Here is an 18,427-nt window from a genome sequence, read left to right on the forward strand (position 1 = left end):
ATCTTTACGTTTTCAAGTATCCGGTCTCTCCCCGTCGATGTACAATAGCGACGGACAGAGTCACGGGTAGCGGATGGTCGGTTTGGTTGGGTGGTTGATTATGGATGGGTTCAGTTTCTCTTCATTTTCTTCCTTTCTTCTAGGAGGTGTACGTTAAGAGGACGGACAGAGAATACCAAGCAAGGTCAAAGCACATCATTGTAGGACACGACGTCCTACAATGGTGGAAATACACAAGGAGAAATCTTACGACTTGGTTTCGTTCATGATATAATCGTGCGTCAAGTGTGTCTCTGTGAGATGGCACCCAGCTGCCTTGGGGCGTATATATCATTAGCTAAATTACGGCAGACTAATCTCAACTTATTACAGACCGTGAACATGGAGTAAGCAAGACAATATAGCATCGGTAGGGGCGAGTGTTCAGGGCATGCCAAGTCACACAGCCAAAGAAAGAACTGTTTCCCTCCGACCCTCGTTACCGTCTGTCCATCCAGCTACCACTGCACAATTATTACACAGTACGATCCTGCCGGCTTACCATGAGGTTCTGTACTACATAAGCTTCTAGTTGAGTAAGAGTTAGCACATACGGCCATAGATGGTGGAGAACTCGGGATCCCGTCCGCTCTCCCATAGATAAGCCACCAATCGCTTGACTAGTAGTTGGGTCGGTGACGACCAGCGAATCCCAGGTGCTGTATGTTTTTTTTTTTCTCCAACATACCTTCGTGTCGCTCAAGTTTGCATATTAGGGCCCTTTTTTTTTTTTATATCATTCGGGCCTGGAGCTGAATTCACTTAGCTCCTGTGATGGTGCGTTGAGTTGGCTGTTTACAAGGTCAGGGGTGAATTGGGATGGGTGAACGTGAAATGGTCATGGAGAAAGTCAATTGAACAAACAAACGCATAGCGGGGTGAAAATGTTCAAGACAGGAATAATGAAGAACATGGAACGAACATACCTGGACGTTGCTTATATGCCGTGGTATTCGCCTCTGAGCGTGCGTGCCTGTCTATAACCGTGATCGTAAATGCATCGCCCGCAACCCGTCTTGAGCCCGTGTATGTCGTGGCCTCATAGTGCCACCATCGATACCGAGAATGCCAAACCACTCATTTATTGTCACTAATAACTCTCTGTCATCATCCCTTTCTCCGACCCCAAAACATACACCCTCCATCGAATGATACGCAGGTGAGGATAGACAGATAGAGAACAACAACACACACTCATATTTTATCTTTACCTACCATCATGAAGTTGAACGCCCCAACACACAACTAAACAGAAGAGAAAAGTACAGATCGACGATGCTATTATGGATATCATTTCAATGTCTCTCCTCTCTCTCTTTCTAAGTTTAGGGCGTGTTCGGCGACTGAAGATAAGTGGGGGAAAAAAACACAATGACGACGCACGGTCCCTTCTCTTTCCACCATCATCCCGCTGTCCTAAATATGTGATCCTCAAATTTTTGCGAGAGGAATTCGATCAAGTTTTGTTATTTCCCTTCTTTGTACGCTCTCAGAACCAACCATCCATCCATTCCCCTCAATTTTATGTTGCTGAGATAACTGAACAAAAAAAAAAAAAAAAAAAAAAAAAAAGAAAGGAAAAAAAAAAAAAAAGAAGAAAACCAAGACTGTTTGAGGCATGTTGATGAGTGCCTGACGAGTAGAACGGTTGCGTGCCTTTCTTTTACGTCGGCGCACGCGGTTTCCGCAAAACCATACACAACAACGAAAACAACCATCATCAGCGATAGGATAATGCTGAACCCTTCATAAAAGCGCGCGCCCTTTCTGTAACATCAATAATTCCTCATTACAGGTATCGCTCGTTCCAATGTAACACCACGCCCGCCCGTGTACTTGTCAATTCCCAGATGAGGATAGAGGAGCAGAAAATCAGAACAACAACCCCAGTCGAGATATCTAAACCCGTACGCCAGACAATGCAAGAGCTGAGTAACAATTATAGATGGGAGAAGAGGGTGGTTCCCCTAGTAAGGCCGTTGCTGCTGAGAGGGACTGCGGCTGCTCTGCCATGAGTGACGGATCGGTGCTCCCCTATCGATGTCCCTACGATGGCGATAAAAGTTGAGTCGATCGCCATTCTCGTAATAGTTCGGGCGCCGCTTAGGCTCCTCTCGTCGCTCTTCGCGCCGGTCCTCGCGCCGGTCGTCGCGGTAAGGGTCACGAGATCTTCGATCGTCGCGATCGCTGGCAATCTCGCCATCTTCCAGATCCTGGCGGCTCGGCTTCTTCAGATTCTGAGATCTATCCTCCTTGTTCTCGCTGTCCTTTTTGCAAAGGTCGCCGAACATGCGCTGGAGTCTTCGGCCCGACACCTTGACCTCACCGATGGGCCAGATCGAAGAAAGGAATTCCCTGTATCTATCGTTAGCCAATGTGAAAGCACAATCTGAGGGAGTTTCTAGACTTACCAGAACTGTGGCTCCAAACCATCCAGCGGGTTCTTCTCCTCTAGCTGCTTAAGGAAATTACCAAATGCCCGAATCTCCTCTCCCAAAATTTTGGCGCGTTCTTTGGCCGCAGGAAAACGTTCCTTAGAGTACATGATGCGTTCCATGTTCGCTTTGAGGGGCCGAAGTAGAGACCAAACAAGTTGGAAGTTGTCCGAGCTATCGATCTCATCATTATTCAACTTGGCAAGTTCATGGAAGCGCTCCACCGCTTTCTGCCTGTCCCGCTTCCATTTCTCCAATGTTTCGGGATCGACCTTGGGTGCCTTGTCCTTCTTCTTGTCGAGTTTGCTATCTGTACCACGACGTTCGTCTTCCACCCGACGATGCTTCGAGCTGCGCTCTTCGTAATCATCTGTGTACTTCCGTTTGTGGTCTGGCCTGGGGGTCCCCCGGTCATTCGCGTTGCTGAGAGTCCGATGGTGGTGGTCCCGGTGAGGAATAGACTTTTTAACGCCCAATGGTGCAGGGGACCCGGAGATGGAGCTAGCTTCACCGCGTCGATGGCCGTTGTTCGTGAGAAGCTTCTTGCTCCGATGGTGGTTCTCCACTGCCTTCTTCGCGGCAGCATCATTAGAGTGCTTGGCCAACAGAACAGACAGGAGATACTCGGACCTTCGGACCAAATGAACAGCACCAGGGGATTGAATCCCTACAGCCTCCGTCTTCTTTCGTTCTTCCCGTTTGTCGACACGATGCTCCTCCAGGAAGAACTTGTCGTGCATCTGCAACTCAGGATCGTCCCTGATTTGCGTCCACGCACCAAATCCGTACCTGTCGATTCCAATAAGCAGCATGGCATCCTCACGTGCACCCCAGTCGCAAGTATATGCGGCAGCCTTGGAAGCTTCGGGAAGCCTGAAACTGAGAATGTCTGCGTGCTCCCGGAGGACGCGACGCAGAAGTTTGAGCTGAGGGGGTCGCTCCACGACAGTCTCTGCGTTGACTTTCCGCACCTCGCCAAAATCGACAAGTACAGCCTTCTTATCCTTCTTCGCCAGTGGCTTGCCAGCCCTGGCTTCTTCTTCGCGAAGTCTCTCGTTGTTCGCATCTACAGCGCGGCGACTGATAACGACAAGGTCCTCGATAATAGACTTCAGAAAGTCCCGATCTCTATCACTAAGGCGAGCATCCTGGACAACCTCTTCTTCGCGGTCGTCCAAGGAACCGTACCTGAAGAAGGCTCTGATAAGGTTTCGGGTTTCTTTCTCGTTGAGGGGGCGTTTGGGATCAGAAAGCAATGCACGTTGCTCTTCGAGCTCTTCCTGCTCTTCCCTCTCGCGTTGTCGCTTCTTTGCCAGACGCTCAGCTCGATCGTTTTCTGCGCTCTTTTTGGAGCCTTTCAACGCAGCTTTTCTAGGAGCATTCTCCTCTATCGTTCTTGCCAAGTACTCCTCTTCCTTCTTTCTATTTTCCTCAGCCTTGATCGCAGCAAGCTGCTCGGCTGGAATGATCTGGTCCCAGTCAAGAGCGAGATCGTCAACTTTGACATCGGTGACCTGCATCCAGTTATCCCAGTCGATACCACCACTGCTCAGGTTGATCTTGTCATCGACATCAGTTTTGGTAACTTCGGCATTCTCGAGGATAGCATCGATATCGAGCTGCTCCAGCTTCTGCTGGTTGCTGGATTGTTCGAACAGGTTCTGGGAACGCATCTTGAGGATCATCGAGATATCCTCAGCAGTCTTGGCCTCGTCCATCTTGAGGCCGCGCTCCTTGAACTGCTCTTTGAGAGCCTTGCCTTCATCTGTCACACCGGCCTGAATGGTAAGATACTCCAAGAAGAGCTTGTTGCGGGCACGCTTTACAACTTCCTCTTCAATAGTCTGCTTGGCCACGAGGCGGTAGACATTGACAGGTCTTTTCTGGCCGATACGGTGAGCTCGAGCCATTGCTTGTAGATCGGCCTGGGGATTCCAGTCCGAATCATAGATGATGACAGTATCGGCCGTCATAAGATTGATTCCAAGGCCACCGGCACGGGTAGACAAAAGGAAGCAGAAGTCATCGCTGCCCTCGGCGTTAAAGTGATTGATGGCCATACGTCTTGGGCCGGCAGGAATGGTACCGTCGAGTCGCTGGAATTGATATCCGCGAACACGGAGATAGTCACCCAAAATGTCTAGCATCTTGACCATCTGACTGAAGATCAGAACACGATGTCCGTCCTTCCTAAGTTTCGCCAGCAGCTGATCAAGAAGCATCATCTTGCCGCTACTTGTAATGAGACCCTTGATCTGGTCTTCACGGCGTGTGCTGCCGTTGAGGACACGCTCCTCGGCCCCCTGGAACATGTACGGGTGGTTACTGACTTTCTTCAGCTCCATCATGATGTTGAGCAACGATTGCTTGTGGCCGTTGCTCGCATCGCTGAGGGCAGCATAGTTGCGTGTGAGAATGTTCTTGTAGTAGTCAAGTTGCACATCAGACAACTCAACTCGGATGATCTTTTCGGTTTTGGGGGGGAGGTCCGACTCGACCGTCTCCTTGGTACGACGCAGAATGAAAGGAGCGATTGACTGATGCAACTCGCGGAGCTTCTCTTGGGTCCTGATACGCCTGGCCTCATCCTGTTCTTCATCAGTCGGACCTTTGTTATCTGCGGTAGACAACGCTTCAAGCTCCTCATCAATGACGACCTTTCCGGGGTTAAGGAAGTCGAGGAGGGCTGAGAGTTCGGCCAGATTGTTTTGAATGGGTGTGCCGGTAATGAGGACCTTGCAAGGAACGCCAAAGTTGTTGAGCTTGATGTAGAGCTGTGACTCTCGGTTCTTGAGACGGTGGGCCTCGTCAACAGCGAGAACTTGCCATTTGATGTTCTTGAGATGATCCGCATCGGCCAAGATGTAGTCATAGGAAGTGACTAAGACATTGAACTTGGTCTTCTTCGGGTTACCATCCACAAAAAGTTCGTAATCTCGGATATTGGACCGAGCTGCCTCCGGGCCCAGGTAAACGACGTAATTGAGATCCGGAGCCCAATGATTAAAGGTATCGCACCAAGCGGGGATGACGCTAAGAGGAGCGACGACAAGGAACGGTCCTTCCTGGCCGCGTTCATTCCGTAACCAGCTGAGGAACGAGACGCTTTGGACAGTCTTTCCCAGACCCATTTCATCGGCTAAGATGACGTTGTTGCCCCTTACCCAGTTGAGAGCAAGGAAGTTAAGGCCTTTCATTTGGAACTCGCGAAGCTCGCCGCCCTTGATATAGTCAGGCTGCTTCTCCAATTTGGTCATCCTCGACCGGGTATCGGGGTTAGTTTGCTTGCGGTCGGACTGCCATGACCGGTTGCATCGGTCGAGGAACTGGTCAATCTTGTCCTGAGCAAGTTCGGCCACGAGAGACTCGGCTTCCCAGGTGCACTCGTCGTATTGCAGGCCCTTCCACTTGATGTAATACTCGGTGCCCTCATCACCGTCTCTGACAGCCACAACGCGCTCGACCTTTGTGTAGTCTTCGAGGGCCTCTTGCTCACGTTCTCTGTCCAGGTACCACTGCTCTTTCTGCTCCGGACTGATATCGTCGCCACCGAATTGCATCTCCAGTTCGTACTCAACAACCTTCTTGTAATAGTTTTCGAGGCGGCGAAAGCCTCGGAAGCCTGCGACAGTTTCCGTAGTTTCCCAGGTGTTGTGGGGATATGATTGTCCCTGCCACTTGATGAAGTATTCAAAGTCGTGTCGCGTAGAATCCACTGTGACCTCGACACCCTCCTTAGGACGATGACCGAGGATTTTCTCGATGTATGGCGAGTTATCCTCGACATTGGCAGACCAGTAGTTGGGGGTAAGCTCGGAGTCGTCCTCTTCATCTTCTTCCGCGTCACTTTCTTGGTAGGCGCCGGCTGAGACCTGGGCGGCCCGACGGCTAGACCATCTCTTTTCGCTAAAAGCCAAGGCAGGGTCCTGTTCTTGTTGCCTGCGGACCTTTCTTTGGAAGCTGCGGGCTTTGGCGCCTCCATATGTGTCCGAGTCGGAATCATCGATTGAGGGTTGGCGAGCAGGAGTGCCACGCTTGGAAGCTGGAAATAACGACAAGTCAACAGTGAAACAAAATGGCGAGGAGTATGACGGATGAAAACTTACCAGGCAACGAGCGTTCAACCCGACGTCTCTTCGCAGGCTTTCTAGACACCGGTGTGGCATCCGATTCGGATGGTTCATCTTCCTCATCTGAGTCGATCTGTTTACTCGGTTAGGAGAGGCGTAACGATGAGAGCTCATCTTGATCCACTTACGATCTGCGCACGGCGTTGTGTAGGGCGTGACTGTTGTAGGTCGTTAGCATGGTATAACACAACAAGAATGCGGGATATTCGTACACTCCTCCTCAACCCATACAGGGCAGGGTTCTCTCTGATGTAATCATCCTCGGTCGCGTGGGCGACTTTGCGCTTCACGACGGTGCGGGACGACGAGGCAGACACGACTTCGTTGCTCTGAGCAGACCTGGGGCTATCGGGGGCGTCAAAGTCTCCGTCATCTGACGCGTCGTTATCACTTGCTGAATCGGACGCTTCCTCGAGCGTCAGCTCAGGTTTTTGTATCGGCGAGACAGCCTCGTCGGCAGGCTGATACGACTGGGCGTCGGCGTCGTCATTCGGGTCGGCCTCGGCGGCATTAACGTCTGAAAGGTCGCTCGTGCTTTCGGTATCGTTGGTAAAGTTGAAGTGGCTGTCATCCGCCGGCGGTGACACATGCCCGAACACCGGACCGGATTCGGGAGATGTCGACATTTTGAGACTTAGACGCGGAGGCTGCCTGCTGTAAGACGACGATGTCAGCCAACGGTACGCGTCATTTACGAATCACTACTTGGGGCGATGGAAAGAGGCCACTCTTGCGACCCGGAATCATCAGAGAAATCCGGTATCGGGGCAGCGGACGAGTCTCAATGATGATTGTCGCATTGGCTCGCGTGTAAGTGATGGAGACAAGGCTGTGGATGATGAGGCGGACGGCGACGGCGATTGCAGTCGCGTGTGGGCGCCTTGAGGGCACGGGAGAGCAGACCATGGTCTAGGGCAGCTGTAGAGGCGATATTCATCAAGAATCGACGGTCTGGCGACCTCTACAAGCTGGTAGACGATGGATATCAAGGGCGACGAGGCCCGCTTCGATGGGCGAAATGATGGGGAAAATGCAAGGCGAATACGCAGGGCAGGGCACGCAGTGGGCAGTGGGCAGTGGGCGGCTGTGGCTGGACTCACAAGTCATGGAAGAATTAAGAGCCTCCAGGCAGCAGACTGCAGAGTGAATCTTCAAGTCCGAGATTCACAATCGCGGTGCCGTGGGAGGAGTGGTGGTGGGGGAAATGGTCAAGGCCGGAGACCCTGGGAGGGGGCTGGCAGTGGTGATGGTGTAGCGGAAAATCGCAGTGATGGACGGAGGAGAAGAATCCATGAAAATGGTGAACCAGAACCAGCAACGCCAGTGGGCCACTGCCTGGCTTGTGCTTCAGACGAGGCCCGCTTGCCCTCAACTCAATGCTTGCTCGGTCCCACTCTCTGATTGGTCAGTTTCATTGGAAGCAACCTCCGAACTCAAGTGTGGGACCGCCAGAGTCGATACCCAGACTGCAAGGTTTCAGCTCCGTAATTACCGAAACCGAAATGTAACGCGCGTCTTGTGATCTTACCACTTCAATGATGTTCTCTTTCACTGGATGGTAGCGCCAGGAGGAAGTACACTTGCCTAATCCAGTGAGATGGGCGCTGTCACGATCCTTGCCCGTTTTGCTCACAACGCACGAATTTCAGTTGTGTGACGAGGATCTGTAAGATCAATGTTTCTTGTAAGTTTGGGTTTGGAAAGGACGAATAACAGGACACAAACCCAACGCGGCTCGAGCCTGGTCGGATATCATTGCTGGAGCTTGCCAGCTCGTTGGTTGCCCACTCCGATCGTACCCTTCCAGACGGCGTGGGCGGTGTGAGGCAGGTGAGAGCGGGCGATTTTCGATTCAATTGCTTGGAGGTATGTATGGTTATGGTTGTTCAGCTACCAGGTTATACAACACTGGAAGAAGTTCAAGGATGGAATGTGGTTGATACAACAACAAATGATTCAGAGAAGTGTTGTTGTCGGTTGATGGCACATCGACTGTGTACCAGTGCGACTTGGGAATCAACAAGGTGGGAAAGATGGAAGACGGACGACAAGCTGAGAATACTCCCGGTACGTGGACGTCGCCTGGTTTTTCTAGGTAGGCATGCTGGCGTCGAAGGGGTTTTCTTTGTCAGCTCCGGTGCAGGTGCCAGCCATGCACTGGTCTCTCCTGGTGCTTCACTTCAACTTGTTACACCGCGAGCACCGGCATCAAGGTGATTTGGATGATTTCCCGCCACTGGAGCTCCGGCTCCGAAGAGAACCTACTGCGAGCCGACGCAGGCAAGCCCAGGCGGGCAGTCAGGCCGACAATATCTTGTAGGTGATTGTGCAGGGCCACCTCTATTTAACCCATTCCACAAACGTAATCCGAGAACCCCCAAAAGTGTTAGAGAGAAACAGATATACCTAATCAAAGACTTTATTCCCGTCTCATGCCTATCTGACCAAAATACCAGTCTTAAACTCCCTTCAGATTATGGGGACAGACATTGTATGTCCAAGAGGGTAGAGGCACCGCTTCCCTGACGCAGCTGGAGCAGATCCGTCCAGGACGATGGACCCACACGATCCCGTGCTGCTGGGGCCACCAGCCTTCCTTGACTGCCAACATTGACCACTGTCATATCTTCAATGTCTTGATGCCGATATCATTTCTGCCTCGACAACATGTGGAATAGACTACTATGAGAGTAGATTGGTTGTGAGTCACTGCCCGGCCGGGGTGCAGGAAATATATGTCGACAGGCAGCCAGAGCTCTGTTCGGAAGTCCGGTTTGATGTCAGTAACCCTGCGCCTCTCTGCATCGTGATCGTTGACGGCATCCGTCATGCTGCGAGTGATTTCCTTGAACGATACCTAGGTACGGTTGTGGGAGGAGTCCGAGCGCTTTTAGTTGCCAACCCTAACTAGCTATGCACCTCCTCCCACCGAGCGTCATGATTAAGCTTGATGTCGTGGGTCATACTCCCCTCCAAACAAACAATACGCCGCCATTGACGCATTATCTTTAGCCGAGGGAGTACTAGATATAAACGGTCACTTGTGAAGGATGGGTCGGATGTGTTCATCCACGGAGGAAACTATCATCACCAGGACAAAGAAAGTGGCAATACCAATGAAACTGTCTAGTCATCATCATCCGCATTATAGTCGTCCAATGGAAGCGATGACCATGTATTCGGGAAAATAGGCGATGTAAGGCTGTGTTCAGCAGAAATCGGATCTGTTTTGGCTGATGATGAGCACAAACTGACCTCAGCAAGACATTAAGTACACGCCCATGATTATTCAACTCTCCACGATGCCACTTGGGTCACTGTAAGAATCTTTGGGCAGAAGTTGTACTGAAATGAAGGGGAGGTCAATGGGAAGCGGAAACAGAACAAAGGACAGAAGAGGAACAATAGTAAAAGTGGAACCCAATGTGGACGACCACTTGCGTGAACATCAGCTAGATACTTGGTGCAACCGCAATGATAGGATAGAAGCTCCTGTCATGTTATAGAATCCTGAGACAGAAATCATGGGGTGGACTGAGAGTTGCCCGACTGGGGAGGTGGAATTTAGGTACTTATATGGACGGTCGTTATATAAAAAGTGCACACGGGGCAAGGCAACTTAAGCAATGACAGCGGGACGGGAACAGTGGGCTTTCGCCTGGCATTAGGTACCTACCTACCAGGTAAAGTTGGTACCTTGAAAGGTAACCTATCAACCGTGGCATATTTCAGCTTACACCTCGAGGTCTTATGTAGCTCCAACCCTGCTGCCATGTTGGTAGCGTTGCGGGGCTAGAGGTACCTACCTCTAAGTAGGAAGCCCGACGACCTCACTTGCTCACACCGACCAGGGCAAGCGGGGTCTTTTTTTTAACGATCCGCCCTGCCACCAGACTCGGCGCACGGTGCAGCGGTCTCGACATTTTTTGAGACGAGGGAACTGACATTGTCCACAACCCGGCGTCGACCCACGTTTGCCTCTGGAGAAACTTAAGAGTGTCAGCCTCCTCCGCCTTGTTTGGCCCTCTCCACTCTGCTCGTAGCATTCCGAGACGTGCGGCACCTTGAGAATTTCTCCCCCTCCCCCATTTCCCGCTTTGCGCCTAGGATAGCGGTCCGCCCACAGTCACCCATCTCGATCAGTCCGCAGAGCGAAACCACAGACAAGATGTCGGACAAACTCACTCGGTGCGTTCACGATTCCAAGGCCGCACGCATGTGTGCTCTGCTTATAGAAGCATCGGCCGAGACTGGCTTGTGCTGGTCTGGCTGTATGCGCTGTCTGGCTTCCACCTTGCTGACTTCGCCTGTTTCGTCTCTGTAGTATCGCTATCGTCAGTAGCGACAAGTGCAAGCCCAAGAAGTGTCGCCAGGAATGCAAGAAGTCATGCCCTGTTGTGCGCTCCGGTAAACTCTGTGTAAGCTTCCCTCTTCTCCATAGTCCTCTTGTGGTAACAAGACCAAACAGCTAACTGTTCTTTAACAGATCGAGGTAATATCTCTCCGGACCCCTTGCGATTCCCGTGTTTTGCGCGACAACATCCTCCTGACATCCGATATCTAGGTGTCTCCCGAGTCGCGCATTGCCTTCATCTCCGAACAGCTGTGCATTGGTTGTGGTATCTGCCCCAAGCGCTGCCCCTTCGGCGCCATCACCATTATCAACCTGCCCACCAACCTCGAGAGCCAGATCACCCATCGCTATGCCGCCAACAGCTTCAAGCTCCACCGTCTTCCCATGCCCCGCCCTGGCAACGTCTTGGGTCTTGTCGGAACGAACGGTATCGGCAAGAGTACCGCGCTCAAGATTCTCTCCGGAAAGCTTAAGCCCAACCTGGGCAGGTACGACAACCCACCTGACTGGGAGGACGTCATCAAGTACTTCCGCGGTTCTGAGTTGCAGAGTAAGGAATACGGCTTACCTTGGAAGGAGATCAGAGGATTGACAAATCGCAGACTACTTCACCAAGCTGCTCGAGGATGACCTGAAGGCTGTTGTCAAGCCCCAGTACGTCGACCAGATCCCCAAGGCCATCCGCACCCCCGACAAGAGCGTCAAGTTCCTGATTGAGGGCCGCCGTTCTCTCGATAACCTTGACGAGGTTCTCGACACCCTTGGTAGGTTCAACATGCTTTGCGCTTTGTGATTTGCTTATTTGGACGCCCTAGCTGATCTTGAATAGAGTTGCGCCATATCTACGACCGTGATGTTACCCTCCTTTCCGGTGGTGAGCTCCAGCGTTTCGCCATCGGTACCGTTTGCGTTCAGAAGGCCGATGTCTACATGTTCGACGAGCCTTCCTCGTATCTCGATGTCAAGCAAAGATTGAGTGCCGCTCGCATCATTCGCTCTCTCCTCCGCCCCGACGACTACGTCATTGTCGTCGAGCACGACTTGTCTGTCCTCGACTATCTCTCCGATTACGTCTGCTGTCTTTACGGCCAGCCTGCCGTCTACGGTGTCGTCACCCTCCCTCACTCCGTCCGTGAAGGTATCAACATTTTCCTCGATGGTCACATCCCTACTGAGAACTTGCGTTTCCGTGACGAGAGCTTGACCTTCCGCATTGCCGAAGGCACTGAGGAGTTCATTCAGGAAAAGTCGCGCGCCTTCAAGTACCCTGCCATGGAGAAGACCATGGGCAACTTCCACCTGTCCATCGACGCCGGTTCTTTCTCTGATTCCGAGATTATCGTCATGATGGGTGAGAACGGTACTGGAAAGACCACCTTCTGCCGTCTCTTGGCCGGTGTTCTTAAGCCTGACGGCACCAAGAGGGTTCCTGAGATGAAGATCTCCATGAAGCCCCAGACCATCACTCCCAAGTTCGAGGGTACCGTTCGCCAGCTGTTCTTCAAGAAGATCAAGGCTGCTTTCTTGTCCCCTCAGTTCCAGACTGATGTCGTTAAGCCTTTGAAGCTTGATGATTTCATTGACCAGGAAGTCAAGCATCTGTCCGGTGGTGAACTTCAAAGAGTTGCCATCGTTCTTGCTCTCGGTATTCCTGCTGATATCTACCTCATCGATGAGCCTTCTGCCTGTACGTGAACCTCTTTCCCACCCCCTTGAAATGCATTTCTAACTTTCTTCCAGATCTCGACTCCGAGCAACGTATCATTGCCTCCCGTGTTATCAAGCGCTTCATTATGCACGCCAAGAAGACTGCCTTCATCGTCGAGCACGATTTCATCATGGCCACTTACCTTGCCGACCGTGTTATTGTCTTTGATGGCAAGCCTGGTATCGACGCTCACGCCAACAAGCCCGAGTCTTTGCTTACTGGCTGCAACACCTTCTTGAAGAACCTTGATGTCACTTTCCGCCGTGATCCTACCAACTATCGCCCTCGTATCAACAAGCTGAACTCTCAGCTTGACCAGGAACAGAAGCTCAGTGGCAACTACGTAAGTTTTGTTTCTGTTTCAATTTCGGAAAAGTTTTCCCATCCTGCGACCTCATACTAACATTGTTTTCCCCTATAGTTCTTCTTGGACGATCCCGAGAAGAGCAGTTAAAGACGGCATCTCCAATGATGTTCTTCCCAAGAATAATAAAAATAGCGGCAGAGGCAACAATACTAAACGCCACCGTCGTTGTTATGATGATGCATCGGATTCCGGCGTTCTAGGCGTCCAAAAAGAAAATGGTAGTTCCTCCATTCATTGCGGCGCCGGGGATGGTAGCGGTAGCGGCGGCGGCGGTTTTGGTTTTGATCTCGAAACTGTCTCTTCCTCTTCCTCTGAGGACGGCGCGCCGAATGATTAACCCCGGTGGCGGCAGTCTGTTCCCTGTTGCCTGGTCCTACGAAAAGAGAGAGATATACCCCTCCGTCACATGTTTTATGGGAAAGTTTGCGCTGTCTTTTTGGTTTTGGCGAAACCCTTGCTTGAGGGTCGACTACAACAGCGGACGGGGGGAACCCACCAACCTGGATTGGAACTTTTTGTAGATTGAGGGGCAACGGGTCAAGCAGGGCGACTGCCGCCGGAACTCTCAGAACCAAGTGGTTGTTTTGAGGGGACCAAAGCACAAAGAATGGGATAAGGGGAGGTTTGCAAGGGAGGCGATTGATCTGACTAGTTGATGAATACACGTTGAATTTTAAGTGGGAATATCCGAATTCTCTTTATACATATACACACATGTAAACTGCATCCATTCAAGTTATGGTATCGCGCTTCTCCTGCCGCCGAGCAGGCATTCTTCAGGACGAGAAACGCCTCGTCCCTTATGTACTGCGTTGCGAGGACAAAGGCAGAGGCAATTTTAAATTAGACAAAGTACCATCCCGGTGCGCGAACTACGAAAGACCCCCAACAGCCCAAAGGCAGATTGATCTTACCCCTTGGTCTTGTTCACGCTTTCCCAAGCCGCAACCCTCCTTCATGACAGTAGCACATGCTACCCAACCCGCATGACTTATAGCGGCGGTTCGATGATGCATATTGGAGAGAATCTCAATAATCTGACACGTCCTTCACACTGCCGCCACCACATAAGTATTGTACCTACCGTAGAAACTCGCCAGATTGGCAAATCTCTACTGCTAGAAAACCAGGTTATCTGAGCATGAGCAGAATAAGCACAGTCCTATAAGGCTCACGTCCGGCTTCCTATACAGAAATATGTGTGCGTGTGCGTGTGTGTGTGTGCGTGTGCGTGTGCGTGTGTGTGTGTGTGTGTGTGTGTGTGTGTGTGTGTGTGTGTGTGTGTGTGTGTGTGTGTGTGTGTGTGTGTGTGTGTGTGTGTGTGTCGGCCTTTTTGACTGTAGGTACCACTTGCTACATTCAAAAACTGGGCCAGCAGAGGCACATTCTGTATGCTGCCTACCTGCCTCCTATGCTTACTGTCAGGCGCCCAAAGAGGGATGATAGATAGTCTTTTGCTAATCTGGCGCGAGTTTCTACGTTAGATGACAGGTCGGACGGACGGACAGACGGTGTCCAGGCGCTGAAGCCGAGGTAGGTATTTACTACAGAGAAATGGGCGAGACAATTTTTACTTGCTCAATTTTTGAACCTTGTTTGTGCTACTATTGTTGCTACATGGTCTTTCGTGGCTGTAGTTTCTATCCAGGTTCCTTTCACGGTTTTGTGAGTTTCCCTTTTTTTTTTTTTTCTTTTTTTTTTTTTTTTTTTTTTTCTTTTTTTTTTTCTGGTTTCTTTACTCCCGTTTGCCTTGCTTCCCATGATCGTTGCTTCTACTACTTGGGATGCACTACACGATAAATAGTCTCACTTGAGCGTACAGAAACCATTCTACTCACCTGAAGACAAAATGATGTGTGATCTTCCTTCCGCCGTTAGGTAGTCGACGATTCGACAGTAGAGTAGGAAGCCAAACTCACCAGTAGATGATGACATATACAAAGATTCTGGAAATTTAAGCAACTATACGACACAAAACATTGGATCGGAAGGATATAGTCTACTCACCGATAATGGACAATGTCTGTTAACATCCGTCCTTTTAACACATGAACCATCCAATCGATCGCTCGTTCTATACAACTTTCTTTGTTATGTGCATAGTTTTCTACCTGGCCAAAGCCATAACGAAGGCGGATGAAAAGAGAGACAGATAAAAAAGACGATTACAGAAAAAAAGGATTTTGCTATTGATGATTAGGAATGGGAAGTGGTGGTGGTAAACACGTACGAGAGTACTTTCAGACTGCATATATAGCCATCCGGACTTCCCAACGCTTTCAGGCGGAGGTACACATAACCCTTCCGTAACCCCGACAAATCCTGGCTTGGAGCCAGCCTGGAATGGTCAGGCACTTAGTCCTCCTCAATCTCGCCCTCTTCGCTACCCGCACGGACGACAGCGGGTGGCGGCGGCGTTTTCTCCTTCTCTTGCTGTTTTTGGGGCTGTGGCGACTTGACGCCATCACGAGCGGGGCTAGTAGCCTCATCCTTAACGGCGGGGGCGGTGGCGGGAGCGGCAGGAACGCCGGCGGCAGGAGTAGCGGTGGTGCTAGGCTCGGTCTTGACTCTCTTCGCCGGGGGCCTGCCGTCATGGCGGTCGTGTTCGTCCTCTTCGGGGCGGGTGCGGCGGGATGAGCTGGGTCTCTCGTCACCATATGGCAGCTCATCAACATCGCGATCCATTACTCGCCTACGATAGATTCTCTCCCTGTCCTCATCGCGACTGCGTCGTTCCCGGTCATAGTGATTGAGCTCGTCGTGGCGAGGGCGGCGATCGTAATCGCGGTCGCGGTCACGTTCACGGTCGCGGTCTCTGTCCCGGTGATCGCGATCCCTCTCCCGGTCTCTCTCCCGGTCTCGGTCCCGGTCTCTGTCCCTGTCTCTCTCGCGATCACGGTCACGATCACGGTCTCTTTCCCGTTCACGATCACGGTCACGATAGTCACGACGATCACGATCACGCTCGCGATCGCGATCCCTATCTCTGTCTCGAATAGAGTCATGATGACCATCTACTGACCTGCGGTCCGAAAGCAGACTCTCTGCCATGCTGGACTTGCGGAAATTGCGTTCCCGCTCGGCGATGGCCTTGCGGCGGTCCGCCTCGTACGGATCGTGTTCTGGACTGCGGCTGCGAACGGAGCGTGCGCTGCTGCGGTGAGAGCGCTCACCTCTGTCCCGATACAAGTCGCCGCGATCACGACGACGCAGTCGGTCTCTTTCGGCCTCTTCTTCCTTTTCCTTCAAGCGGCGAATGTGTTTCTCGAAGGCACTGCGGCGAGCCTCGTCGGAAGCAACAGCCTTAAACTCGTTGCTCTGAGCAATGCGACCCTCTACCTGCTCGTAAGTTTCATTGACCGTGATGGGAGGTTCCAACCTCTTAAGGTATGAACGAAGATCGTCCAAGGCACGACGCTGCTGGCGTTCAGAATGCTTGTCGTCATCTGCTGACCGTTTGGCCTTCTTTTCTTGAAGCTGTTTTTTTTTTGGTAATTAGATATTCGTTCCCGCGCTGGGTAAATGTAGGTCACTTACACGCTCGAAAATAAGCTCAAGAATATCGCGCTCAATGTTAGCGGTGCGGCGGTCATCTTTCACAATTGCTTCAAACTCTTGGAAAGTAGTCTTGGGAGTGACCTCAAACCGTTTATCCTGCCATCCTTCGTTAGCGGAGATCCGAAAGTAGGCTTATGGTTGCCAGTGTCCTCACATCAATAACATCCAGGATATCATTCCTGGTGGTTCTCAAGGCACGTTCTTCTTCCTCGACGACGTCCCAGAACAATTCCATGGGGGTAGAGCCGGGCTGACCGGCCATAGCCAAGTACCTCTCATCGTGTTCAAGAAGAGGGTAGACCTTGGACCACTTGGATCCTGCTTTGATCTTACCATCCTTCCTCAACTCAGCAAGAAGAGCGCAGAAATTGTCGCGGTTCTTGCGCTCCTTACGAAGCTTCTTGTTCTTCTCTTCTTGCCTAGAGTCGTTGAAGGTACGTTCTAAAGCCTTGACGTGGTTTTGAAAAACGGTCAGGATATCATACTTGCTGAGGGACTTGTACTTCTCATCCTGTTGGAACTCTGCAGTGCTCTCAATAGTGCCTTGAGCTTCAGACCACCTAGTGTAGGGCTCAAGGTCAAGTTTCGGGAGAAGCTCAATCAACCCGTCCATGGCACTCTTGCGCAAAGCGATCTGTTGATCCTTGTGTGCCTTTCTAAGCTCAACCCGGTAGTCCTCAAACAACTGGCGTCGCTCATTGTCGTCATTGGTAGATCGGAAGATGGTCTCGCCCTCGATCATGGGCCGAGCAGTTTTCCAGCGTGTGTAGTGCTTGATTTCCGGGTGGCTCCGTAGCATCGTGGCGAAATCGGCGCGTAGCTTGGTTAGTCTCTCCTTTGCACGCTCCTTATCCTGAACAATGACATCATGGCAATACTTCTCGAAAGCGGCCTTGCGATCCTTTGGATCCTTGATAGCACGGAACTGAGGATCCTTGACAACAGCTCGGAGGGTTTGTTCCCAAGTCCAATCAGGCTGGACGCCACTGCGTTTCAGAAGCTTGACGAAGGCAGCCTCCGCCTCCTCTGGTGTCGCGTATTCCGGATCGGCGGTCGCAGGAACGAAAGCTGGAGCTGAATTGTTGTTGTTGCCAAACGTCAACTGACGCGACTCTCCCAGTGGCTCTCGGTAGTCGCGGTGGTCGCGGTGGTCGCGGTGGTCACGGTCCCGATCCCGATCCCGATCGCGATAGTCACGATCACGGTCCCGATCACGATAGTCACGGTCGCGATCGCGGTCGGGGCGGTAGTTGTCAGACTGACCGCCTCCATATCCACCATGATGGCCACCTCCGGGAGCCGAAAAAGGACCGGTAGGAGTACTGTTGAGAAAGATGTCAGTTACTGAATTGCCTGACCGAGGGCGCATGGACCAAGGACTTACGCAGCGCTGGTCGGTGTCGTGGTTCCGACACCAAGAGCTTGCTTGTAGACTTCAGGCATCTCCCACGAGCTTTGCTTGGTTTCAGTGTTGTACCAGTACTTTTTGCCGCCCTCGGCTGTATATTCTTTCCAGGGCTGGTTGGCGAGCGCACGCTAGAAGCTTGTTAGTACTTTCTGTTTCGGCGATGGACTGCGAGCGCCATTAACATACCTCGGCGGGAGTCATCAGCTCCTCCGGCTTGGTCCATTGCGTGACCCTCGTCAGGGAGTTGTAGTAGTATACACGTCCATCAGGCGTACGGTGTTCTTGCCAGGTCAAGCCTGGCTGCGGGAACGGCCCGCCGGGCAGCGGATTCATCGTGACTGAGTATGTGGTCAATACTAAGAAGATATGTTCCTTTCCGTAAATATTTCCGCCCAGTTATAGGTGGTCGGGGGTCCGGAAGCGATGCG

General features: G+C 51.7%; 4 protein-coding genes across 4 annotated transcripts; 2 read left to right on the forward strand and 2 right to left on the reverse strand.

Moving 5' to 3' along the window:
* Positions 1-1,640: 1,640 nt before the first annotated feature.
* B0T23DRAFT_61433 (P-loop containing nucleoside triphosphate hydrolase protein) lies at positions 1,641-7,523 on the reverse strand. The gene is made up of 5 exons (XM_062841542.1): positions 6,817-7,523; positions 6,733-6,762; positions 6,581-6,677; positions 2,451-6,516; positions 1,641-2,394 (listed from the first exon to the last, which is right to left on the reverse strand). The coding sequence occupies exons 1-5, from the start codon at positions 7,228-7,230 to the stop codon at positions 2,007-2,009; spliced, it is 4,995 nt and encodes a 1,664-aa protein (XP_062694929.1). The 5' UTR covers positions 7,231-7,523; the 3' UTR covers positions 1,641-2,006.
* Positions 7,524-8,279: 756 nt separating this feature from the next.
* On the forward strand, positions 8,280-9,282 carry B0T23DRAFT_393004 (uncharacterized protein; the record flags this gene model as incomplete). Its single annotated transcript, XM_062838045.1, has 5 exons — positions 8,280-8,288; positions 8,321-8,470; positions 8,608-8,671; positions 8,704-8,920; positions 9,078-9,282. The coding sequence occupies 5 exons, from the start codon at positions 8,280-8,282 to the stop codon at positions 9,280-9,282; spliced, it is 645 nt and encodes a 214-aa protein (XP_062694930.1).
* Positions 9,283-11,013: 1,731 nt separating this feature from the next.
* B0T23DRAFT_61472 (P-loop containing nucleoside triphosphate hydrolase protein) lies at positions 11,014-13,446 on the forward strand. The gene is made up of 6 exons (XM_062841543.1): positions 11,014-11,022; positions 11,091-11,446; positions 11,561-11,722; positions 11,788-12,645; positions 12,699-13,009; positions 13,088-13,446. Exons 2-6 carry the CDS (start codon positions 11,308-11,310, stop codon positions 13,118-13,120), a joined length of 1,503 nt encoding a protein of 500 aa, XP_062694931.1. The 5' UTR covers positions 11,014-11,022; positions 11,091-11,307; the 3' UTR covers positions 13,121-13,446.
* A 1,942-nt stretch (positions 13,447-15,388) lies between these two features.
* On the reverse strand, positions 15,389-18,332 carry B0T23DRAFT_425866 (uncharacterized protein; the record flags this gene model as incomplete). The annotated part of the gene is made up of 5 exons (XM_062839940.1): positions 15,389-16,510; positions 16,571-16,687; positions 16,746-17,913; positions 17,976-18,127; positions 18,186-18,332. The coding sequence occupies 5 exons, from the start codon at positions 18,330-18,332 to the stop codon at positions 15,389-15,391; spliced, it is 2,706 nt and encodes a 901-aa protein (XP_062694932.1).
* Positions 18,333-18,427: the final 95 nt, after the last annotated feature.

Source organism: Neurospora hispaniola (genome assembly GCF_033458365.1).
Source record: "Neurospora hispaniola strain FGSC 10403 chromosome Unknown B0T23scaffold_2, whole genome shotgun sequence".
NCBI classification, from domain to species: domain Eukaryota; kingdom Fungi; phylum Ascomycota; class Sordariomycetes; order Sordariales; family Sordariaceae; genus Neurospora; species Neurospora hispaniola.